The 26,462-nt window shown below is 40.7% G+C and overlaps 1 protein-coding gene across 1 annotated transcript in view; it reads right to left on the bottom strand.

Moving 5' to 3' along the window:
* The window catches only part of LOC120301031 (astrotactin-1-like), a 204,232-nt gene that overhangs the window by 47,640 nt on the left and 130,130 nt on the right, over window positions 1–26,462 (bottom strand). Inside the window, exons 7-9 of the mRNA XM_039327691.1 lie at window positions 21,982–22,131; window positions 18,424–18,591; window positions 9,713–9,797 (exon numbers count right to left, since the gene is read on the bottom strand). Of these exons, the coding sequence (XP_039183625.1) occupies window positions 9,713–9,797; window positions 18,424–18,591; window positions 21,982–22,131 (403 nt within the window). The remainder of the gene's footprint in view (window positions 1–9,712; window positions 9,798–18,423; window positions 18,592–21,981; window positions 22,132–26,462) is intronic.

Below are 26,462 nucleotides of genomic sequence, written 5' to 3'. Positions count from 1 at the left end.
TCTATCAATGTCACTGCGTGGATGAAGGGCATGATTCATTGTCATTATTTTTCTGGTCTGCCTATCCAATGCTTTTAGTTCTGCTTGAGTCCAGTCCACTATTCCAGCTGTGTACCTAATGACTGGGATTGCCCAGGTGTTGATTGCCTTTATGGTATTTCCTCCATTGAGTTTGGATTTTAAGATCTTCTTCACTCTCTTGATTATTCACCTCTAATCTTTTTCTTGACTTCAGTGTGCTTGATGTTGTCAGCTTGAAGGATACCCAAGTATTTGTAGTACTCTTCCTCATCCAGACTCTTAATGTTATTTTCGTGGGGCATCTTGATTCCTTCAGTTTTCACTACTTTTCCTTTTCCAACTCCCCCTGGTTTGCCTCTACATTCTGAATTACTTCTGGTAAGGCTTTGATTTCTTTGCCCTGGGTAAACCTTTGCAGTTCGTCCAATTCTGTTTCTGTGAATCTTTTATTTCGTGTTATAAATCGGCGTTGATCTGCTAGTCTCTGTTCTGTTATTTCTGATTCTGGATGTTGTTCTTTCCAGAACTGGTGCATTCGTTTTAGAGATCCTCTTCTTGTTGGACTTGATCTGTAGTAACAGATCATTATTTCTTTGTTTTCCATCACTGTGTATCTGCGACGGGTAAACACCTTTTCTTCCAGTAGTTCTGCAGCTGCTGGCCCTGGTTGCTCAGCCAACAGTCCTGAGTCCTGTAACCCATTTTTCACCAGATATCCAGGAACTCCAATATCTAGCGTGGACCTTGTTAACCCGGGTGACATCCGAGCCGGTATGGCATTCTGAAATTTATGTCTCACCATATTTTTTATGGGAGAGACACTCTTTGTCTGACTCCTCTGATAAGACCTGTCCAGTATGGTTGAACCTCTGGCATAGCTCTCATCTTCCCCAGAGTACACAAGCCCCACAACCACGTCAAGGTAGTGCCTCACTGGGTTTTTATTATTATTATTATTATTATTATTGGCAATAGGGAGATTAGAACTGAAAGTTACAAATGGACTAAGGAATTATTATAATGTTTCTCATGGGAAAGTGCTTTTGTTTTGAATTCTGTTAAAAAATACAATAGGACGAGTCATTGAATATTGGACACTAGAGGTAACTGGAAGCAAAATAGTTTAACATTTAACAAGGATATTTTTGAACAATGGATCCAGGGAGTTAATTTTAAGAGTGTCTATCTTGATAGATGTTATAAATAAAGAAAAGTTTTACCTGACAAGATTGAAACTGATCTGAAAGTAGATTTAAATACAAGAGACTATATGAATGATATTGAAAAAGATACTGCACTGGACATATTGGCTAATGTCTCAAAAACTAAAAAGGATATACAAATAAGAAACCAAGAGACTGATCTGGATAATTTTCCTATATTGAATTTAAAAAAGAGACTTGCTATAGCTTGAAGAATTTTGTGTGAAAAGACGAAAAAAACAAATGAAAAGAAATCAAGTTCTAGGATATTATTTGAAGGGACTAATAATCAAGATTGTTAAAAGCAAAAGTAAGGAATATAATATTGATTCTTTCGATCATGGTAAAAAAGATATGTTGTTATCTCTGGTAACTCTTAATGAACTTTTACACAGCATGTATTCTTCCAATTTTATACTCACAACAATTCTGAGACAAGATTGAACTGAAAGCCCAAAGTCACTGAGTGAACTCCCATGAGTACAAATAGAATCCTTCATTCCTAATCTAACACCCTTGGGTCCAACTGTAAAGTATACAACTATACAATCAACAGAAAGATGCCCAACCACTGATTTAGAAGAAAGCAGGGTGACTTTTTGCCTTTTTGAACAGGTAAGGAACTGGAGTAATTTAAATAATAATAATAATAATAATAATAATAATAATAATAATAATAATAATAATAGTAATGACAGAAAAGTCTGGATAGTGGATGTGGCAGTGCCTGGAGATAGCAGAATAGACGAGAAAGAACTGGAAAAGATAACAAAATACAAAGACCTACAAATAGAAATAGAAAGACTATGGCAAAAGCAAGCAAGGGTAGTACCAATAGTCATAGGCTCCTTGGGTGCAATCCCAAAACAACTGGAGCACCACTTGAACACCATTGGCATTGACAAATTCGATATTAGTCAATTGCAAAAGGCAGCCTTATTAGGAACTGCTTCCATCCTGCGACGATATCTGTAATACCATCAAACATCCACATCTGCCTATCCCAGGTCCTGGGTAAGGACTCGATAGGTAGACAAAATGCCAACTCCAGTCTGAACATCTGGCTGACTGTGCGATGATCCTTAATAATAATAATACAGTTGGAAGAGACCTTGGAGGTCATTGAGTCCAACCCCTACTCAGGCAGGAAACCCTATACCATTTCGGACAAATGGCTGTCCAGTCTCTTCTTAAAAACTTCCAGTGTTGGAGCATTCACCATTTCTGGAGGCAGGTTGTTCCACTGGTTAATTATTCTAACTGTCAGGAAGTTTCTCCTTAGTTCTAAGTTGTTTCTCTCCTTGATTGGTTTCTATCCGTTGCTTCTTGTCCCGCCTTCAGGTGCTTTGGAGAATAGCTTGACTCCCTCTTCTTTGTGGCAGCGCCTGAGATATTGGAACACTACTCTCATGTCCCCCTTAATATAGTACAGGTAATTCTCGTTTCACAATTGCAATTGGGACCAACAACCTGGCCATTAAGCAAAACAGCCACTAAGTGAAAAAACATGGCCACAACTATGCTTATGATTTTGCTTCAGTTTTCCTTCACTTCTCAGTACTTCCTTCAGCTGAACTGTAGTTCTTTCTTTTTCTCTTTGAGGACATCTTGATTTGAGGTAAATAAGCAAGTGAAAAATTAGAGCAGATAGATGGTGTAAAGCTTGTAAATTGTGAGGACTGGTTAATAGATTCTTTTACCACCGTAGGTTCAAGCAATCACTAAATGAGACAGTCACTAAGTGAGGACTACCTGTACTTTCAAGATAAACTCCCCTTTTTTGAGGACTTTTTCCTCTTCAGTGAATGCTCAGACCAGGAATTATACAATACTGCCCTATTTTTCTGTCCTCCACTATTATCTTTTATCCTCTTCCTATAAAGATTCCTTGCTTATAGATATCTCATTTCAAGAGGTTCAACAGCTTTCTTCTTTCTAACCTGGCATAGCTGAACTTCTGAAGGTGTCTAGCCTTGAGTAAAACCTTTGATACAGCCAGAAAAATGCTTTCCAAACTTGTTGGGGAATGATACTGGCCTCCATGAACACTTTGAGACATGAAAGTGGGATTACATATATTGTCCCTTCACAACTGCTGGAGTTGAAGGGAAGGTTGAGATTTCTCCTCCTTTGCCAAGCAATCCCCAGGAAAACAGTAATTTCTCCACTACTGTTGGCAAGAACAATGATTTTGCTGGGAAATCAGGGAAGAATAAAGCTATATATGAGCGGTAATAAAAAACAGGTAAAGTAAGTTTCTGAAGATCATATGGTACGTGTTATCTCTTATGTGATCTAGCTTAGTATCACTTCCTTGTACAGGCCAAGAATAAGTTGACATACTGAACTAAGACCCCAAATGCCTTTAGAATTAAATACCCACTCACCTATCCTGCTATTGATGAGACTGAGATTTATCCAGGGGAAGAAGTTGTCATAAAGTGCATTTCACTTCCCAGTTTTGGCAGGAATTTTTTAAAGTTGTTAGGCTCCCCGCCCCCCCAGGGATTAAGAAATTGGGACCTAATATATAATGCCATTCCCAATTGTGAAGATTATAAACCCAGTTACTGTACAGTTGGATTTTAACAACATTTTAAAGTCAAAGAAATCTTAGGCACCAGAAAGTACATGGGGAAAAATCCAATATCTAATGGCATCGAAGCATTTCCTTCCTTCCCAATCAGAATAGGTAGATGTTCGCAATGTTAGAGCTCCTAGACTTCGTCAGGTGTTTCACAGGAAGTAGCCTGATAAACCTAGGTTAGATAATGCTGTATTGTTTTTCTTATGGTTTTTATTTTTTTATAAGGCTAACTCTTGTTGTGGAAGGGCCCTATGTCAGCCAGATTGCAGTTTGCTGCTTGTTTGCCCTCAGCTGCCATAGAACAGAAGGAGAGGCTGTGTGGTATTTGGGTTGGGGAAGTGAGCTGGTGTGAAGTGTTCCTGTGAGAATCAGAAGGGAGGATCACTCCCCATCATCAGAGTGGAGATGTTTACACTTTGCCAAGGCCAACCATCCCAGGCCTCTGGAGATGCCCCATCTACTGAAGAGGCTTTCTCATAACATCATGCTGGACATTGAGTAGCCTGCTGGGCTGGACCATGGGGGGAAGGCAGTGGGAGGACTTTCAATGTGTAACTTTCGCATGGTTTTTACTCAGATCTTGCCTTGCTTTTGCTGCTATCAGTTCATTCTTAGTAAAAGTATCTCTTCTCTAAATCGTCGGAGTTGGGGGTTTTCTTTCTTAGGACTTGAATGGAGGCAGACCTGATAGAGAGGATATATTAAAGACACTTATTATATAACTATTTTGAGATGATAGATAGATAGATAGATAGATAGATAGATAGATAGATAGATAGATATTATATGCATTTGTGCTACACACAAAGATTTCTGCTTTGAAAATTTTAAAGGAAAATATGAAATGTTTGCACAAAGATCTGGCAATTCATAAATGCTTCTGCAAGCTTTATTTTCCATTAGTAGGCATTAGGCACTAGGGGGCAGTGTGGTCTCTCTCCTTTTTAGTATTTTTTTGCTCTCAAATATAGAAATATACCAAGAGTGAAATAAGCACAGTAACAAAATAAATACACATTTTCTTCTATAGTCTCCTATAATCAAAGGATACAACCATAGAGGGATTAATAATTCTTTGAAATTCTGTCACCAAACAACATAAATTTTACAGACTTAATTACCAAGCTCAGACGTGCCTTTCAGTAAGATGACCAACTTTTTTACAATGAAAAGGATACAAATAAATTGAAGAAAAAAATATCGTAAATAAAAGAAACATTTTATTCATTGCAACAATAATACAGAATACACTATAATATGATAAATGCATAATAAAAACATTTGTAACAATAACATTTTATATTGTAATTATGCTTACATGCTGCACCTCCGCCCGCAGCCGCCCTGTCAGCACTGCTGCCCCGCCGTGTAGAGCAGGCCCCGCGGCTCCCAAAACACCAGCTGTGCCGGCTCCGGCTCCGGCCCGGGGGGCAGCCTGCCATCGACACACCCTGCCTGCAGCCGCCCTGCCAGCACCACCGTCCACCCTGCGCAGCCCCATGTAGAGCAGACCCCACGGCTCCCACAGCATGGGGGCAGCTGGCCACCGCCGCCCCTCACACCCCGGCCCGCAGCAGCCCCGCCACCCCGCCTCTTGCTCCCGCAGCCATTATTGCCCTAGCAGGGCCAAAGATCAAGAGAAAGTTACTGTGGCATCGCCGCTCCAGTCTCCTCCAGGTATCTTCGGGACTAACTAGGAGATGGGGTAGTTGGCAGCAGGGAGGGGTGCAAAGTTCCTGCCAATTCGCCTTCGCTGCAGACAATTTACATGTGCAAAGTTTGCCGGCCAGGTGTTTTGGCACGCTCAGCAGCAATTCCTATTGGCTTTCAAAGAATAGGGGGAGTAGCACAGCTCATGCAAAAGTTGAAAAAAAAAACATCAAAAAAGGTGCCGGAACGCCATTCTGAGCATTCTATGAGAGAAAAAAAGCCCTGCAGATTAGTCTTCAAAGACTGAAAAGGAGGACATGTAGGAGGACACTTTTTGAGGGAGGACAGAACTTACAAAAGGAGGACTGTCCTCCCTAAAGGAGGACGGTTGGTCACCTTACTTTCAGGTCAACTACTAAATAGGGAAAGTGAGATCACTGAACTGCAAGGGCTGATTTCACAGTAATTCTATAAACAGGACTAGATTGTAAAAAAAGAAAAGAAGCTCTATCATTTTGTGCTGGAATTTAATGGAGTTGAGTTTTTTAATCTTATATCAATACCGAAGTTGAGTTTCTCGAATACATGGAGACAATGGTAAATTTTCCCTTTGCTCAAGCAATCATACTCTACAGCACTTTGTTCCAACTGATCAGGGTTACAAGCAAGAGTATAAGGTTTTTCAAGCTAAGGCAGTCCCTCAGCTCCTTTATGGCTCGCAAATATGTTCACTTGCAAAGCTTAATGCTATTGAAATTATCCAAAATAAGTTTATTAGAGCCATACTGATGGTACCTAAAAGTATCAAAAATGCCATCCTATGGGTAGAAATAGGTACAGTTTCATTGAAAGCTAGAGCATAGTTCTTCTTACCTTTTGGCTAAAGTTAATTTTGATGCCTGTAGGTTTAGCCCCATTAGTATTTATACAGTAGATCATTTTAAATCGTCGTGGGGAAAAAAAAGCCCTAGATAAAATTAAATTGCTGGACTTCTCTATGGAAAGTCTGTGTTCATTAGAATTTGATAATGCTAGAACTGCCTTGAAACAACAAATCTGGGATATTGATCTCCAAACAAACCTAAGTAAGGTGGCACATTCCAACATTTGTCACTTGCTTCCAGAACGATTCTTTCCAGCTTCTTATCTATTTTCCATTACAATTTCAAAATTTCGTAAAGCTTTCACCTTAGCCAGGCTGGATGCATTGCCCTCAGCAGTCCTTTTTCGACTGTTTAAGGGCATTCCTATGCATTTTGGACAGTTTAAGGGCATTCCTATGCACCTTCGGTTGTGTCCATGTGGTGATGGCTCTATAGAAACTCTAAGCCATATGTTGCTTCATTGATCTTTATATAAAGACTCTAGACAGATTCTTATATATCCGATATTGAAGAAATTTCCAGGCAGGGGATATGAATTTTATCTAAAGTTGCTACTTTCAGATAAGGATCCGAAAATATCAATTCAGGTTGCCCAATTTTGTGCCACCATTTGCACAATACGTCGCACCATTATTAAGGTCTGAATTTTTTTTTTAATATGATGTTTTATTTTGAGAATTTGGGATTATATTATATTGATTGTTTGGTGGTTTTATATCCTGTAAATATGGAAGTAAAATTGCTACTGTTGTTATACATTTTGATTATACAGATTGATTGCAAGAGTGTAATGCAAAGACAAGCAAATGCCCATTCCAATGTATTATTAGTTAGAATTATATCCACCCATCCATGCTCAGGCTTACAACATATGACATGAAAATACAATGTTTTTAAATGCAATAATGAGTAACCTTAAAAATCAAACTACAGTTAAAAGCCTAGAAATAAAGGTCTACCTTCCCTTTTCCTACATATTGAGGAGGGAGGACGGGGGACAAACATACGTCTCTATGTATCTAACAGACCTCCCAGCACAGGAACATTGTCAAAATTGCCTCTTTTTTAAATTTAAGGTTTTAGCAAGTTCACAATGGAAGAGGCAGCATTAAAATGCTTAAATCAGTGGTTCTCAACCTTTTTAATGCCGCAACCCCCCAATCGGTCGTAAGTCGAGGACTACTCAGCTGGTCGTAAGTCGAGGACTACTCAACTGGTGCAGCACCGTTTGCAGAATGGGACTTTTGGCGGGCTCAGCAGGGCAGAGACAGCCTGGATAATTCCTATTGGCTTTTGAAAGCCAATAGAATTAGACTCTATTCAAGAGAGTCTATTCTATTGGCTTCCAAAAGCCAATAGAATAAAAGGGAGTAGCACAGCTAAGGAAAAGGGGAAAAAAATGGCAGACTGCGTTGTTTGGCGACCCCCGAGAAATGGTCGTTCGACCCCAAATGGGGTCCCGACCCACAGGTTGAGAACCACTGGCTTAAATGATCTCTAGGAAGGACACAAGTCCTATACCTTGCATGCCTTAGGGGCCAAGTCCCAGTCTTTTACAATTTCAAGATACTTTTCAAGGTAAGACCCCCATAAAGTTCACTGCCATAGCCAAGATAGGATAAGGAGAGGATAACTGTCACTAAGTACAACCAGCTCACAAAAGGTCAATGCTAACACATTGGCCCCTTCAACACATAGCCTAACAGGATGACCAGAAGCACTTAGTGTTCCTTAGGCCAATACCAGAAAATAATTTAGAAAAATACCATAATTGGTTTTATGAAAATCTGCCAAAACATTCAAGGAAATTAGCAACAAGGTGCAATTTTCCTACATAGGCAAAGGTGATTAAGGAAGATGACCAAGCCAGTTCCAATCCCAAACAAAATCCAAATGACAATGACTCCAGGTAGTCAAGTGAATTGGGCTCTTCTCAGTTACTTAAACCAAGAAAGGAATAGCTTAGTGTGACTTAATAATCTTCTTAGATCAAGGTAGGGCTTTTTCAAACAGAGTTCTCGTAAATGTTTCCTTGAAGCAGAAAACATTCCATCCTGAAAGAAGTATTAATCATGCTCCATTATGGATTCCTTTCAGTTACATTGTGGCTGAGAAGAATCCACCTGAACAGAACAAGGAGTGCTCACTGTGATCTGCCCAACAATGGAGACCAAGATGAGGCAAATTTATCCAACACTGCAAAGAACAGTCAAAATGGCTCGTGTGAATCTTCTCACAATTTCTGAACTCTCTCCTCCATTAACTGAATGGAGGAGACGCCACACAGTATTGAAAAACACTGCCAGCCTTTCCTTCCTGACACAGCAGAGAAGTCAATACTCTTCGTGATCATGCAATACAACTTTTGTATGTATGTATTTTCCCCCCTTTTTTTCTCCCTTTGTGTCAAGATTGACTCTTGGTGGCTCCTTGCACAAGCCCCTGCAGTTTTATTGGATTTTCAGAATTATTTTGCTATTGCCTCCTTCTTAAGGCTGAGAGAGAAGGGCTGGCTTAAGGTCACCCACTGGCTTTGTGCCTAAAGCAGGATTAGAACTCAGAGAGCTCTGTTTTCTACCCTGGTGCCTTCACTACCACACCAAACTGGCTCTCTATTTCTTTTATTGTACCTATAACCTATCCTAATGCCAATGGACATATGGTGATGTACAAGAGCTAACAAAAAGAAAACAAATAATAACAAATCCAGACCAATATCCAACTCTCAAAATAAATATAGAAAGAAGAATTAAATGCCCCAATAACACCCCTTCCCAAAAGCCAGGTAGTCAAAATCAGCTGGTACCAAAAGCTATCTGAAATAAAGCTCTCTTACTGAATTACTGGACCAGGCACATTCGATTTTAATAAGGTGTCATCTTATTCATCCCAGTGCCATACAGTTTAGGGTTTTAAATGTAACAGTCAACATTTGACTTGAAGTCCACAGACCTACTGACCACCAGCAACCTTGATAATTGAAGTTACAAAGAATTTCTCCACCTTAGTTTATCCACCATGGAACTGGTTGAATGGGGGCAAGTGGACCTGCTCTATGTTGGTCACAGCAGATACGAAGCCTTGAGTTAGTCTTCATGAAATAAAACTTTTATTACTTTCAAAACCCTGAAACTTTATTAGCTGCATCCTTGTTCAACATCAGCGATCATCTGACTTCAACAGTTCTCTCCCTACAAGGTAAACTTAAGTCCATGACATTGTGAGTACTTCCTTACAGGCATCACTTGGCTTTTACTGCAGCTCTCTAACTTTTCCAAGCTGTCTTGCTTGATCGTCAGGCTGCTTGAGGTGCTATCGCCTTCACTCAGGCTAAGCAACAATTTGGCAGAGCTATGAAAATCACCTACCCTTGGTTTGTGCCCCATTCGTTCCTGATGCAAAGGTGTTTGTGCACTGGATCCTTCATGTAACCTTCATAGCAAAGACATTCACCTAGAAGTGGAAGAACAAAAACAAGAGAATAATACATGAGTTATGTAACAACTCTGAAAAGGGAATGAGTTTTGCTGGGAGCTGTCAATTTAGTATGCAGCAGGAATGGAAAAAGAAAAATGTCATACTAGGAATTATTAGGAAACAAATTGGAGATAAAAAGCACAAGATCACAATGCTTTTCTACCAGCCTCCTGCGTACCATTCTCACCGCCTCATCACATATAGTATATCATACAGCTGGGAACAAAACATAAAATGGCAAGAAAATAGGCAAAGAGTCAGAAGATCAACAAGAAGAGGAGCCTGGACATTTGTAGTGTAATACACAATGCCTGTTCTATGACCAGTCTCTGATCTCTTATCCCACACAAATAAGTAAGTAAGTAAGTAAGTAAGTGGTCCTGGGGGCTCTCTGAGCTTGCTTGTTTTCTTGCAGACATTTCATTACCCTAACTAGTAACATCACCAGGGCTAGAAAATAAATAAATAAGTCAGCAAATATGACACAATATCTGTGTCACAATCTCACAATCTGTAAGGACCCACCCCACTTTGCATCTTAAGAAGACAGAACTCTTGGAATAATTCTTCCAACAGGAATCCTTTATTAAGAGAAAATGGTTGCAGGCATGCTAGACAGGACTTGGGGTTCAAGCTCTCCCATTCAAGGTTTTAAGGGGTTCCCCAGTAGTCCCACCCAATCAACCCCCCTTCCAGTGATAGTTTCAAGTATCACAATTCCACCCCCTTTCTTCTTTCTTCCGTCTGGATGGAGACTTCAGATAACTACATGAAAGGCAAATACCCTTCTTTGGTATGCTAACGCTTCGAGGTTACAATAAACACACATTCAGCATTCAGCTCTTTGAAGTTACTGAAGGAAGTGAGGGCCATAAAGCCCCTTTGTTCTCCCCCTTCTCTCCCTCTTATGGCAGAATCCAGAGAAGGCAGAATTGGGAGTTTCTATATTTGATAATTAAAGATGAAATATAATTGGATTCTGACATCCGGCCCCTCTTAAAAATAAGAGAGATTCACCTGAAAGAAAACAAAACAGGTATAAGACTTAGTCAGGCTTGTTAGGATACTCTGTGTGAAACTTCTTCAATAGCTTCGGGGCTCTGACATGACGTTTATGGACCCACTCGTTTTGTGAGGGAGGGAGGTGTTTCCAGGCAACTAGGTACTGAGTTGCTCCATGATATCTCCTAGAGTCAAGGATCTCTTTTATTTCGAAGTGTTGTTCGCCCTCCACCATGATTGGAGGTGGTGGGGGAGGGGGATTTTTGGCCGTAGAGGTGATTGATGCTCTCTTTTCAGCAAGCTGCAATGAAAAATTGGGTGTATTTGCCTGAGATTTTTGGGTAATTCTAATTCTACTGTTACTGGATTTATGATTCTTTTACTTGGAAAAGGTCCTATATATTTTGGTCCAAGTTTTTTACAGGGCTGTAGGGACTTTAGGTATTTTGTAGATAAGTACACCATTTCTCCTATAATGAATGGTGTAGGCTCAACCCTTTTTTTATCGGCTTGTGTTTTGTATGCCTGCCTAGCTTCATCTAGTGCTTTTCTGACTATTGGCCAGGTGTTTTGTAGTTTCTCCATCCATTCTTTCAGCGAAGGGATCGTTGTTTCGTTTGGGGTTAATTCTGGCATGGGGTTGAAACTTTGACCGGTGGCTATTTGAAAAGGAGTGTAGCCTGTGCTGGAGTGGACTGCATTATTGTAGGCAACTTCTGCAAAAGGAAGTAAGTCCGTCCAATCACTCTGTTGGAAATTTAAAAAACATCTCAAATATTGCTCAAGTACTGAATGGCACCGTTCCGTTTGTCCATCTGTCTGAGGGTGATGGCTAGATGTCAGTCCCTGAGTGGTCCCTAAGAGGGATAAAAATTCCTTCCAAAATGCAGACGTAAATTGCACTCCCCTATCAGAGATGATGCGTTGGGGTGCCCCGTGCAATCTGTAAATGTGCTGGATGAAAAGTCTTGCTAAGGCCTTTGCAGGGGGAATCTTTTGGCAAGGGATAAAGTGCACCTGTTTGGAAAACAAGTCCGTGACTGTCCAGATAACAGTATTCCCATTGCTTTCTGGCAATTCCACTATAAAATCCATGGCTATTTCCCTCCAGGGGGCTGAGGGACTTGCCACTGGTTGTAATATCCCTGGCGATTTCCCTTGCAACCTCTTTGCTGATGCACAGGTTGGGCAGCTGGCAACATAACTTTCTATGTCCTTTTTTATTGATGGCCACCAAAATTGCCGTTTAATTAAGTGTACAGTTTTTACAAATCCAAAATGTCCTGCTGATTTTGTGTCACGGCAAAGCTGCATGAACGTGATTCTTTGGGTTTTTGGTATATATAACTTTTCCCCTACCCAAGGCAACCCGTCTCTCATTGTGCACACATTTTTGTTTTTCTGGAACCATTCATCTGTTTCCAAACTTTTTCTGAATTCAATTCCAGTTTGGCTGTCCAGTTGTGGTTTTAATTTGGCTTGGGTTCTTGTGGTTACTGGTGCTGCCAGTTGTGATTCTGCCATTATTGGTCTAGAGTCTGTGGTTCGTGCGCTGTTATATTGGGGCATGCGAGATAGAGCATCTGCCAGGAAGTTCTTTCTTCCTGGTAAATGTTTGAGCTTAAATTGGAATTGGTGAAAATGCTGGGACCAGCGTGCTTGTTTGGGATTGAGTTTCCTGGAAGTTTTCAGGGCTTCTAAATTTTTGTGATCAGTCCACACCTGGAAGGGGATTTTGTTGCCTTCCAGGAACTGTCGCCACGTGAGTAATGCCCAACGTATCCCATAAGCCTCCTTCTCCCATACGGGCCAGCGCTGTTCTGTTTCCGTGAGTTTCTTGGATGTATCTGCACAGGGTTGCAATACTGCATCATCATTTTCTTGTAATAGCACAGCCCCCACTGCCACATCACTTGCATCTGCCTGTATTATGAAGGGCTTGTCCATGTCTGGGTGCCTTAGTACTGGTTCGGCAGAAAAAAGTCTCTTTAGTCTCTCAAACGCTGCTTGGCACTCCATTGTCCATGTTAGTGGCTGGCTAGGTTTTACTGAGGATGCTCCCTTCGTTTTTAGTAAGGTAGTGAGGGGCAAGGCTATCTGGGCAAATGAGGGGATGAATTGGCGGTAAAAGTTTGCAAAACCCAGGAAACTTTGTAGTTGCTTTCTTGTGCGGGGTGGCGCCCAATCTAATACTGCTTTCACCTTCTCTGGGTCCATTTCAATGCCCTGTGGGGATATGCGATAGCCTAGGTAGTCTATCCTTTCTTGGTGGAATTCGCATTTTGAGAGTTTGGCATATAGGTCGGCGGCTCGCAGCTTCTTTAAAACCGCTCTGACAAGGTTGACGTGTTCCTCTTTTGTTTCAGTAAAGATAAGAATGTCGTCCAAGTAAACAAGGACCCCCTTAAACAGGTGCTCCCTTAGAACCTCATTGATTAATTGCATAAAAACTGCAGGGCCCCCTTGTAGTCCAAATGGCAAGACTTTGAATTGATAGCACCCCATGGGGCAGTTAAATGCAGTCTTCCATTCGTCCCCTTCCTCAATTCTTACACGATAGTAAGCTTCCCTTAGGTCTAGTTTAGAAAAAATTTTCCCTTTCGATAGGTGTGACAGCATGTCTTTCATGAGGGGCAGCGGGTATAGGTTGCTTTCACTGATTGTATTCAGGGCCCTATAATCCACGCATAAACGTAAAGAGCCATCCTTCTTCTCTCTAAAAAGGACCGGGGCAGCCACTTTAGGCTTGGCTGGCTCAATGAAACCTCTCTCCAGGTTTTTTTTTATAAATCTTTCCATTTCCTCCTTCTCCTTTGGGCTCATGGAGTATAATCTGGGCTTCGGGAGTTTTGCCCCAGGCTTGAATTCAATGGTACAGTCTGTGGGTCGGTGGGGGGGAAGCTCATTCGCCCTCTCCTCACTGAAGACTTCAGCAAGGTCCCTATATTCCTCTGGTATTTCTGTTAATCCTTTTTTCCTCTCCTATGGATGCTTTTTCTATTCTTGATTCTGGTAGCCTCCCTTGGGGTTTTAAGTCCATAGGGTCCCCCTTCGGGAATTTGATTTCTGTCGTCTTCCAATTTACCCAGGGGTTCCATTTTTTCAACCATTCCATCCCTAGAATCATTGGGCATTCCATACCTGGGGTCACCACAAACGTTAAGTCCTCTTCATGGTTGCCCAGGGAGAGATGTATTGGCAAAGTGGCTAGGGTAGCTGGCACCCCCCCCGCTATGGATCCATCTAGCTGGCCAAATGAGATTAGTTGTTCCAGTCTCCTGGATGGGATGCCCAGATTCCCAACTAGTGTTGGGCTAATGAGGCAGCGGGTGCAGCCAGAGCCTATTAAGGCTTTCACCTTCACAGCTTTGGGCATGGGGGGGATTAATATAGTCACTGTTTTGAAGATGGGTGTGATGCATCCACTTACCAGGGATTCGCCCTCCGAGCTGTCACCTGAGGCATCCACCGGCCCTGTGGTGTAGGCTGGAGTTCTTTCCCCTTGGTGAGCAGAGGTGGGGGTTTCTGCAATTTCCATCATTCTCATGGCTGTTTCTTTTGGCTTAGCTGAATACTTTCCGGGTTTGTTGATTGGGGATCTGTCTGGGTTGTGCTGGGGGGCCTTTGAGCGGCATTCTACAGCTCGATGCCCTTCTCTTCCGCACTTGAAACACCCCATTTGCTTCTTGGCTGTATCCGATGATTTCACCGGTTGGTGTGTCAGCTCAGGCGGGGGGCGGCTCCATTGTTTTCCTTCGGCGGTGCCTCTTCAATATGTCGATCTCTGCTTCCTCTGCCAAGACGTACCATTCCTCAAGTCGATGTGGGTCCCCTCGGGGCAGGCAAGCATCATATAGATCATAGTTTAGTCCGTCTTTGAAATGGCCAAGGAGGATGTCTTCTGGCCAATTCAGTTTGCTGGCAATGGCCCAGAATTCTTGTGTATACTCAGCCACTGGGCGTTTGCCTTGCCTCATCGTTGTTATTCTTTCACGGGCTTTGCGATCAGCCAGGGGGTCTTCAAATCGTCTTCTCAAAGAGGACATGAAACGGTTGAAGTTACTGAGTTCTGGGGCATTGGAGTCATGCAAGTTCACTACCCAATCCGCAGCTGGTCCATCCAGGGCAGATTGCACGATCCGGATGCGGGCTTTGTCGCTGGGAATATCCTGCCCATATTCCTCCATGTAGCTGAGGACTTGGGTTAGGAAAAACCCCAAGCGTGTTGGCTCCCCTTTGAATTTCACTTCCAACGGTGGACGTCTTGGAATGGATCGGTGCCTCTGTTGTGGGTGGTAGTGCCTTCCGTCCAGATTGCCATCTGTGGTCCGGTAGGGGGTGGGGGCTCCTGGATCAGTAGATGTCCCTGGGGTTGCAGGTTCCATGTCCCCCTCGGTGTCTCTCCCTTTGCGGCTCCAGGAACTGGGGCGGCCGTAGGGCTCAGTATTCTCCTCTCCTAGGGAGCTGAGAGTTCTCTTCATCAGGTCAATAGCTTTCTCTAGGATCCAGTCTGAGTACGGCCCAGCTTCCTCCCTCTTCACTTGCGTGCAGGGATTTCTCCATCTCCTGCTTCCATTCTGGTTGCTTGGTCCCCCGTCTCAGGGTCACCTTTCTTGATTCCTTTCCCCACTCACTTTTCTTTCCAACGCCCATCGACCACTTCTTCTCCTGAGGAATCTGGCCTCTCGGATCCCAACATCTGGCAAGGTTCCAACTGGGTCAGCGGCTCTCTTTCCAGGGAGTTTTCCCCCTCTCTTGCTCCATTGTCTGACATGGTAAATTTTTGCAAAATCCCCCGGCAAGGGTCTCCCTTCCAGGTGGATTAATTTTGCAAGTCCTGTCTAATGTAAGGACCCACCCCACTTTGCATCTTAAGAAGACAGAACTCTTGGAATAATTCTTCCAACAGGAATCCTTTATTAAGAGAAAATGGTTGCAGGCATGCTAGACAGGACTTGGGGTTCAAGCTCCCCCATTCAAGGTTTTAAGGGGTTCCCCAGTAGTCCCACCCAATCAACCCCCCTTCCAGTGATAGTTTCAAGTATCACAATTCCACCCCCTTTCTTCTTTCTTCCGTCTGGATGGAGACTTCAGATAACTACATGAAAGGCAAATACCCTTCTTTGGTATGCTAACGCTTTGAGGTTACAATAAACACACATTCAGCATTCAGCTCTTTGAAGTGTACTGAAGGAAGCCCCTTTGTTCTCCCCCTTTGTTCTCCCCCTTCTCTCCCTCTTATGGCAGAATCCAGAGAAGGCAGAATTGGGAGTTTCTATATTTGATAATTAAAGATGAAATATAATTGGATTCTGACACAATCCCTTATTCATTGATGAATCTGAAAATACTTATTTATTTGGAACCTGAAATTTTTTTTTTTTTAATATGAACGTTTTTCATTGATTCAGTCATTATGGCTCTAGGCAGCTTGCAAGCAACAACATACAAATGCCCAGTAACACAAGTCATAATAATAAAAGTCATCCAATGTAACAGTTGTGAGAGATTTTCCACCAAATGAAATTCCAAGAAATCAGATGTCAAGATCTTTTGCTTACACCTTTTTTACACCTTTATACTCTTTATTTTATTTTATTCCCTTTCCTTCCTTTATGCACCCAGGTCACTGCTTTATAAATAAAAAAACAATAATTATTTGGAATCCTTCTGGGCCTTTCAGGGTCTTCTTCCTGATTAGCTCTCAGGCATTCCTGTTTGAAAACCCAGCTATACCAATCCCAAAGGAATTACATTAGTTTAGAAAGAAATAAGGCTATAATCACTGAATGTAGTAGGGCATACTTTTGAAGAAATACATGAAAGGTCACACTGCATCATACTGTGAGAGGAGAGCATAACAAAACATTATAAAATTATGAAGGGAAAGTTGACAGAAAGAAATTGTTCTTCTTTCATATTGCTAGAATGAAATTGCCAACAGGTGAAAAGTAGGGAAAAGAAAGATGCTTACTCAGTGGAAAGGCCACCAGAGTGAAGCTCTCCCACTGTCCCATTCAAACCAGCCACTCATTCAGAAGTGAATTCCTATTCTGATGGCTGTTTCATCCTCTACTTGGCCAGGCTTTTGGCAAATCAACACATTATTCCCCCTGCCACAGTCACCTTTTTTTCGTGTGTATCTTTTGGCAACTAAAATGGAAATCATGAATAGGGATCATAATATTTATTTGTTTGTTTGTTTATTTTGTTCATTTATTTGTTTGTTTATATCTTGCCTTTGTTATTTTTATGAATAATTTAAGGCAGCAAACATACACTTCTTCCTCCTCCTATTTTACCACCAACAGCAACCCTGTAGTGTACATTCTCTGGGTTGAGAAAGAGTGACTGGCCCAAGGTCACCTAGCCAGTTTTATGCCTAAAGTGGTACTAGAACTCACTCCTGGTTTCTAGCCTGATGCCTTAAACCACTAGAAAACAGAGTTCTACATTTCTGTGTGTCCATTTTAGATAATTATTTTTACTCAGCTGCAAATGGTTAAGAATAGATTGAGATATCAACAGTATGATTGATCACTTGAACCCCCAACCAGACTGCTTCTCCCAGGTGATGGAATTAATGTTAGACATTGCTAGCATTAAAATAGGATTCAATGACAACACTAGCTTCATAAGTGACTTAGAACAAGCAGCAGTCTCTTATGGTCCCATTTTATCCTGCATCTCAAACAATGAAATATTTTGAGTTTTCCTGTCATATATTATTATGATGCCAAAAAAATCTCCAGTTGCAATCATATGTGCTTTAAGGCTTACAGACATATGAATGCACTTCTTTGCTCCTCTCCTTAGATGACATTTCTGAAAGCCTACATTAAGGCTACAACTGAATTAGTTGGGAGTAAGTTCTGTCTTTTGAATTATATTGGGCTTATCTGTGGATAGGGAAGAAGAAGAGGACTCTACAGTTGTATGCTTTAAATACTAGCTACACAGCTATTTAGTCAGATTACAGCCAAAAAGAACAAAAGGCACAACAGAAGTACTTGTTTTGTTATTTTTTTTTTCTTTTAAGGAAGGCATAACCATTTTTACAGAATGCTGGCAAAAATCTATGAATTTAGAAATAAGCCCTAAGAGGGTGTTTGAAACCATCCCCCTCAGAGGCCTGCTAGAGTTGGCAGCTGCAATGGCAGATGGTTGTGAATAAATGAAATGCAGAGACGATGGGCAAATGAGTCACATCACATCAAAGGGGAACAAACATGCCTCTCGTGAGCATGTGCCGAAGAGAGAAGGCTGGACCAATCTCCTGAGATATACCATCTCTAGATTTAGGGGGTGGCACCTGGAAATCCATAATTGTGCCTGTTGAAGATATGGTAGAATCCAGCACTATTCATATTAAAAATTCTTTTTGTTTTCAGGTTCTCCTCCTAACAGAAAATATATAAAATTTGTGTGTGAGTATTTCTTGAAATAGTTCATAGGAAAGATTGGATTCAAGATAAGAAACTTTGTATGACTTTTTGTTCTCACCATATAAAAACAAAGGAAACATAAAGGTCATTTTCTCACCAGTTTTTGATAACTTTGGGAACTTGACAATCCCCCAGATCACATTGCACCCACCTACCAGTTTCAGGATCACACTCATGTTCACAAGGGTCAAGAAGTCTTCGGGAGCACATATCCAAGGCCCACGGCCCACTAGAATTTTGCTGGGAGAAAAGAACCACCTGGGCAGGATTTAACCAGTCACTGGCATCCAGTTGGCTCCCCTCTAATAAGATAAATCGGCTTCCTGCAATAGAAAATGAAAAGAAACTGCATCATTCTGAAAGAGGAGCACTGAATGCATTTTCATGTGTGAGATCTAAATTTCCCCTAAGCTTTTCCTCTCATTCATGCCACATACAAAAGAAAATTGATTTGTAATGTGAATGAATATTTTTGTCTAATATAACTTAAAATCCACTTTATAATTTGTGTGAGAAAATATCCTCAGGGTTACTTTTCTAATGTAATTTAACAAGCATTGGCTCTTCTCTGTGAACAAAAATATTAGGCAGGCGTATTTTCTTTCCCTTCTGGAAATGACCTGGAAATACCTCTTCCAGAACCCACTTCAAACATCCTCAATTATCTATCCTGTTTTGAAGATCCAGCCATTGATCATCGAAGGTGCTTTAGACTTAGCATGTCTATCTCCGGTAGATATGTCTACACATGTGTCTATTATCTCCTATCATGATTTTTTTATACAAAAGCCTGAATAGGCTAACAAAATAGTTCAAATAACAGAAAGATTTGAAGTAAATTTGATACCATGAAAGCCAGCTGACTCTCCAGCAGAGATCCATGAAACCAGATTGCTCCAAGGACAAAATCTCCTATTAAATTTCCAACTAAGACAACTCATTTCTTTGCTCAATCAGGATCACTTGCTCCATGAATCTGATCTGTTCTCCACCCTCCACTCCTGTCCTCTTTCACAAGCATCTTCCATCTCATTGGCCTAGATATCAAAACATCTGATTAGACTGTTTCACTTCAGATCACAATAAGAAATTGTATACCTTAATAAACAAATTATTGGGACACAGAAGAGTTTCCCATTAGGAAGCAGAGTTCTGCTTCAACCTAACTGACATTTAGTTTTCCACAAGAACTAATCTTTCTGTCTTCGGTATTGGAGAGTAAGTTATGTAACACACATTCACCCAATCTGGTATGATCAACCTCCCCTAAGGCCAATGTTGAATTAATAATATTTTTCAAAGCTAAAATCTCTTATTGGCTGTTCATTTATCAGGTGGCAAATGTGACATATATGTTGACAGATTCTGTTTTTCTTTCACTTCATCTGCCAACAGAAAGTGAGTGGGGGCCTAGGCATGGCATAGTCTTGAGTGGGACACAGCTCAGCATTTTTGCAGCGGCAGCATTTGTTTCCAATGTTCTAGGAAATGTTTGGAAAAGAAAATGGGGCTCTGTACTCATAAGGCACATTTTCTTCTCTGTAAGCATGTTGGCTCAAAGTTAGCCTATGCTTTAAAATAAAATCTGTTAATATTTTTACCTTGTTTATGCTAAAAAGGCCACTGATTCTAGTTGTATACTGAATTTAAGATTATGAAAAAGTATCTTACTTTTATGATATTTTCTATGAATCTAAGACATTCCTACAGTTTTTGAGATTATTTTCTTGGAGAAAAAAACGTAACTGTCCTTTCAGGTAAATACCATAGTAAAGAAGAAAATATACTTTCTCCAATGCACAGCTCTCACTGTATTGATACCAATTTGACTTAAAACAAATTGTGTTGGCACATTAGTGTGGGAAGTGAGAATTTCTTGACTTTTTCATGTCTTTATTATGCAAATTTATATGGGCACTCACTCATCTTTCAAACAATTCTGGTGGGTAAATATAAGAAGTAAAAGAATAATAGCAAAACAATATAAACAGTAAAGATGTGAAGTAAACACTATTTTTTCAAGCAGACCAAACATGGACTATGCCACATTAACATCCTAGTTCTAGAGTCTGAGTCAAGTGCCAAGTTCTAGAGTAGGTATGTCAAACGCGTGAAGTCACATGACGTCACGCAACGTATCATGGCTTTTTCCCCATTGCCGGCAATGGGGTGGGTGCGGTTTTGACGTGACGCATCCGGCCCATGGCCCAGCAGTTTGGCATGCCTGTTCTAGAGTCTTCTGAAAAGCCAACAGGATTGTGGCACTTGGAAATAGTGGGGATAACTGAATTGCATCGAGAAACTGATTAGAAACTGGCATAATTAATTAGGCAGAGGAATTATATAAGGATATTGAGGAGTACCCAACTGCTCCTACTGCTGTATTCTAAATCAGATGCAGTCTTCAAGGGCATCCCCAAGTAGAATGCATTGCAGCAGTCCAAATGGAAAATGACCAATGCATGAAAGAGCAAGAACATAGGCTACAGAGTCAGAAACATGGACAACTGGTGCACAAGATGAATCTGGGCAAAGGGCCTCATGGCCACAGCTTCCCCAACTTGTTGAGCAAGAGCCATGAATCCAGGTGGATTTCCAGATTGCACTTCTACTCAATCTGAGAGAATGTTTACAATTGCATTCTCTTGGGTGGGGAACAAAGCCCACAACCACTTGATATTGCTACGGTTAAGTAGGATCCTATTTCCCTTCATCCACATACTTACAACCACCAAGCACTGAGAAGGAACCTTGACAGCATCACTTGGGAAGCTCATGGTAGAGATGTATAATTGAGTATCACCCATCTACTGATGGTATTTAACTCTATCCTAACAGATGATCTAACACAAGGGTCCCCAAACCCCAGTCTGCGGACTGGCACCAGTCTGTGGCATGCCAGAAACCAGTGAAGCTCCATCTGCGGGATGCAGGCAGCACACGAAACCGGTCTGTGGAAAAATCTCTCTCACGGAATCTTGACTGCAAATGAAGTTTATCCAGATGCACATTTTATATAGTTTTCTAGAGGCAATATGAATAGAACAGAGAGGGTAACATTTCTACTCCAGCCAGGCTTTGACTATGAATATTTCTGTACAAATCTTAAGCAGAAATCTTCCTTCTCTCCCATTCTTTTTATTGGAATGGTGTGCCTTTTAAATTGTATGACTGAGAGAAGATGCAACCATGCTACTGATCTTTGTAAGATGTTTTGGGAGTTGTAATTAGAACAGAAGGTATCAAGAGTCAGGGAAATGGAAAAAAAAAAGAAATACAGGATGACCATTTGAAATTCTAATCTGTTCTTTATGGATTTATTCATGATTATATTCATGTACATATCCACAACTAATAGAAAAGGATAAATAGCCAACAGGTTTGGAGGATGTTAGCTTTTTCAGTTTGGTGCTTTCCAGATGTGTCAGGATTGCAACAAGCAGAATTTTCAGCTTGAGTTAAAAGTAGAAATCCAGGGAACTGTAATCCCAGCAAATCTGAAAGATACCAGATTAATGAAGGCTAATGAAGATGTTACATACTGTAGACAAAAGCCAGTGAGAAAGATCAGTCAAAAGTAGTTCGTTTTTTAGCTGACCAGTGTGCAAATACATGTCAAAGTTTCACAGTATGCTCTAGTAACAATCATTTACATGCATGTTACACCTAATACTGATCTGACAATAGAAGTGACAGGTAGAAGACTGACTTACCATCAGCAATAAGATGTTCTGGTACATGAAGTGTTATCTTGACCACAAGTGGACAACTCACATGAGAAGCACAGACCAGACCAATAATACAGCTGGTGATGCTGATGAGAGTCAGAGTTGTCTTGCTAATAGGACTTCTAGGTGAACCCACTAAAACAGTAAGAAAAGGAAGTCAGTGACATCCAAATATGCCTCTCTCACAGGCCTCAACACTGAGCTGGCACAACAGCTCTTGGTGGTGCCTTTTATGAATTACAGCCCTGGGCTAGTGCAATGGTTCTTCCTGGGGTCTTTATGAACCTGGGGTTCTGACCATTCAGCAGAAAGAGGTGCAAACACCAAGGTGAAATACAGTCATTTTCGGGGGGGAGGAGGGGGAAGGCATGTGAGAAACAGTCTTGCTCATTTGTGTAGATTTAGAAATAAAGCTGGGCAATTTCCTGAAGCAGTGTCAGTTAACAGCCTATATCCTAATTGGTGGCTGTGAACAGCAGTATCCCTCATTACCAGCCCACAAGTGCATAGACATCAGGTTCCCCAGAGTAATTAATGCTACTCCATAGGCTGCTTCAGACCGCCTGCTTTCTCCAAACGGAATCTATTCTTGTCTCAGTCATGCTTCCCTGAGTGGCAGCCTCTTTACACCTCCCCGGGTGTCAAGGCATTTTGCCATCAACTCTCTGTGACAGGCAGTATGACATCCCATCCAGGCAGAAGCAGTGCTCAGATTTGCTGCGAGGGTAGCATGTAAAAACTGAAGCCACAGACAAGCTCTTATGCTTAGCCGATTGTTTTTACGGCCTTAGGCCATATGAAATGTGAATTGTGTGGATTGTTTGTGTATGTTTTAGCCAGCCATCTAAAGGATGTATCTGTGGTAAAAACTGAAAGTAAAATGAGTTCCTTGGGGGGAAAAAATGAAAATGGATGAGTTTCAAAACAAATGCATTGAGCAAATTTTTTTTTTTTTAACATAAAACAAAAATCATGGTCTGCTTCTGTTGCCTGTACTGGGTGAAACTGGTTACAGAAATTCTGTGTTTGTATTCAGCAACCATATAAAGCAAATGAAGCTGAGACTTAAACCCTCCCTTAGACTTATTCTAAAGCACTTGAATATATGAGGAGACTCTTAATAATAATGGTGAACACCCTATCTCTTTTCTCCCATGTCTTAACAGATAATAGTAGATGTTTGAACCTGGATCTGTACATGCAAACTTACACACTCCTTGTTTGTATCTTTTTTTGTATGCAGGTATAAGTATTCATCAAAGTTTAATGCATTAATAGTCCAGATGTTGTGTCCAGATTACATTTTATGTAATCATGTAATGATACTATACATGCCAATTTTCAAAACAGTCAAACTACTGACAAAGCCAACAATGCCAATTTAATAATATCATTAGAAAAATTACATTGATCTCTTTCAGGTCTTTACCTTATAGCTCTTAAGATAGTCATCTTGTTATACAAAGCCCAGAATTGCTTCTGTGAGATTGGCAGAAATGATAGATGATAGATGATGATAGACAGACAGACAGACAGACAACAGAATAATAAGAGTTGGAAGAGACCTTGGAGGTCTTCTAGTCCAACCCCCTGCTCAGGCAGGAAACCCTATATCATTTAAGACAAATGGCTGTCCAGTCTCTTCTTAAAAACCTTCAGTATTGGAGCATTCACAACTTCAGTAGGCAAGTTGTTCCACTGATTAATTGTTCTAAGGTCAGGGAATTTCTCCTTACTTCTAGGTTACTTTTCTTTTTTATTAGTTTCCATCCACTGCTTCTTGTCCTGCCCTTAGGTGCTTTGGAGAATAGATTGACTCCGTTTTTTTGTGGCAACCCCTGAGATATTGGGATACTGCTATCATGTCACCCTTAGTCCTTCTTTCCATTAAACTAGACATACCCAATTCCAGCAACCATTCCTTATGTTTAGCCTCCAGTCCCCTAATCATTTTTGTTGCTCTTCTCTGTGCTCTTTCTAGAGTCTCAACATCTTTTTTACATTGTGGTGACCAAAACTGGATGCAGTTATTCCAATGTGGCCTTACCAAGGTATTGTAAAGTGGTATTAACACTTCATGTGATCTTGATTCTATTCCTCTGTTAATGCAGCCTAGAACTGTGCTGGCTTTTCTGGCAGCTGCAGCACACTGCTGGCTCATATTTAAGGATAGATAGATTTAGATAAGATTTTTAAACACAGAAACTAGATCTCTGCCTAAACACTTCCCATGCATAATCTCTTTTCCAAAAATGAGAAAGCAGTTGAAATCCAGATGGGCAGATGGCTTGCTTCCAGATAACTAGAAGTGTGCACTTTCTGAGTCAAAAGAATCAAATACTCCTTGCCCTGCTCAAAAATGTGTCCTTAACCACAGCTGAAATACTCCAGAAGGTGAAAGCTAAAACAATGACAACACTGCTTTGCTAGGTTCGTAGGTAATTTTCTTCTCTGAAATCATTTGTGAACTCATACATATAATCTACATTAATTTTCTCCAATCTGGTGCCTGAGCACTGCACTGAGATAATGCAAAATTATTTTGTCTTTCAGCAAGGAGCTTTTTGGTTGTCCATGAATAGACTGAATCACCATTAAAAACCATGACAACAAAGGACTGCACTTGGAAAGGATAGGATTAGATCAGAATGCTTATAGTCATACCTGTACAGTTTCAAATCCCCTTGTTAAAATAGGAAAGGCATACTCTGTATGGGTAATGCTACTGTAATTATATACTCAAAAATAACCTCGTTGTTTTTCTACAGTTTTGATCACAGATATAGCCTAGTGGTTAATATATTTTATTGCACAGCTATATAAACTTTTGTTCTGCTTAGTATGTATTATGCTAAGTAGTCTCAGAAAAATACAGTGTTGACACCTCTGTTTCTTAACTGCAGTATATGATTCCAAATAATTACATCTACCTGAACTAACCTCAATATTAGAGGTGCTATATCAGTACTGAAATTAACAGTGAAGCTGTATGTATCTACAAATAATTTCTTTTAAATCCCTACTCTTCCTCAGAAAACAGAGAAACTACAGGTAATCCTTCTTAAGTGTCCACACAGTGGCAACTCAGTCATTAAGTGAAGAAGTTACTAAGTGAAACAGCACCTATATATGCTTCTGATTTTATTTCAGCTTTCCTTTGCTTTGCAGATCTGCATATGTTGTAAATGTGAGCACCGCACCATCATAACTGCAAATTGCTGCTACATGAGGCAGTTGTTAAATGAGGATTTCTTGTATATGATCTAGGAGAGCTGTATCACTCAGAGGTCAAGGTTAGTATGGCCCCCTCAAGCACCAGGTAGGTCATAATATAACATCATTGAGTGACAACAATGCTTGCCTATCTGTCTCTTATTCTGCGCTGCGTCTGCATTTTGGATCTTTATTGAGTTATTTTATTACAGCCTTAGGCCAGCATAAGAGGTAAAACAAAATATGAAAGAGAAGGAAAAGAGATGATACCATCTTAAATTCAGCATAAAATAACCAGAGAGTTGATTGGATTGTTTTGAGTACTCACTGAGAGTCATAAAAGGAATGGCATGGCTCTCCATCACTGTCTCAGAAATTGCTAGAATGTACTCTGATAGAAGAGAAAGTACATATAACTCATCTGACCTGGCTTATCACTATAATAAAAGTACTATAATTAAATTAAGATCTAGATTTCTGAATAGTTAGCAAAACAAAAGAATATGTCTTACTATCTCTACCTTTGCTCAATCACAGAAAAAATGTTAAATTGAGAAACATGACAGAAGATTAAAGACAAAAGCAATCCCCTCAGAGTAGTTGGCTGCTTTTGCACTGAAGACCTGACCAGCCAGGGATCACTGATATCTTGGATTTTATTTGTAGTATATTTGCCAAAAGGATCAACACGTATTTCTCTAGATAGCTAGCACAATGTGATGGAATGTCTTAATAGACCTTGGAAACACAGAAAAGGCAAGAAGATAATTAAGGAAGGAAACAGACGAACAGCAGAAGAGATTTTTGAATCCAGAGGAAAAACATAAGAAAGAAATTCAGAATAAATTTGCCTTAACCAATTGTGCAGAACAACTCCTTTGGTAGGCGTTAAAAGATTTTGCTACATTACTCTATTTTTCAAAAATCTAATTGGCTCTTATTTTCTGAACTTGCCACCCTTACAGAGCTTGACACACAGTACTTGAAATAACATAGAGCTCTGTCTTACAACTTTCCCCAAAGGGAGTCCAAGTAACTTTCATTCAAAGCAATCAGTCTGTAGAACCAGCCCAGAATCTTTGGTAAGTTTCCCTGGATCACAGAACAGGGCATTATCTATGTCACTCTTTGGCCAGCTGCTTTTGAGGCATCCAAACATAGCTGAGCCATTGCCGTTTCTGCCCAATTATTACAGGAGAGAGCTAGGAAAATGATCTGCTTGAGAGACACCAGAAACTTAGCACACTTTTTAG

This window comes from Crotalus tigris, unplaced genomic scaffold (genome assembly GCF_016545835.1).
Source record: "Crotalus tigris isolate CLP2741 ecotype Arizona unplaced genomic scaffold, ASM1654583v1 scf7180000024365.304078, whole genome shotgun sequence".
Lineage (NCBI taxonomy): Eukaryota > Metazoa > Chordata > Lepidosauria > Squamata > Viperidae > Crotalus > Crotalus tigris.
This window is presented reverse-complemented; position numbering and strand designations above follow the sequence as displayed.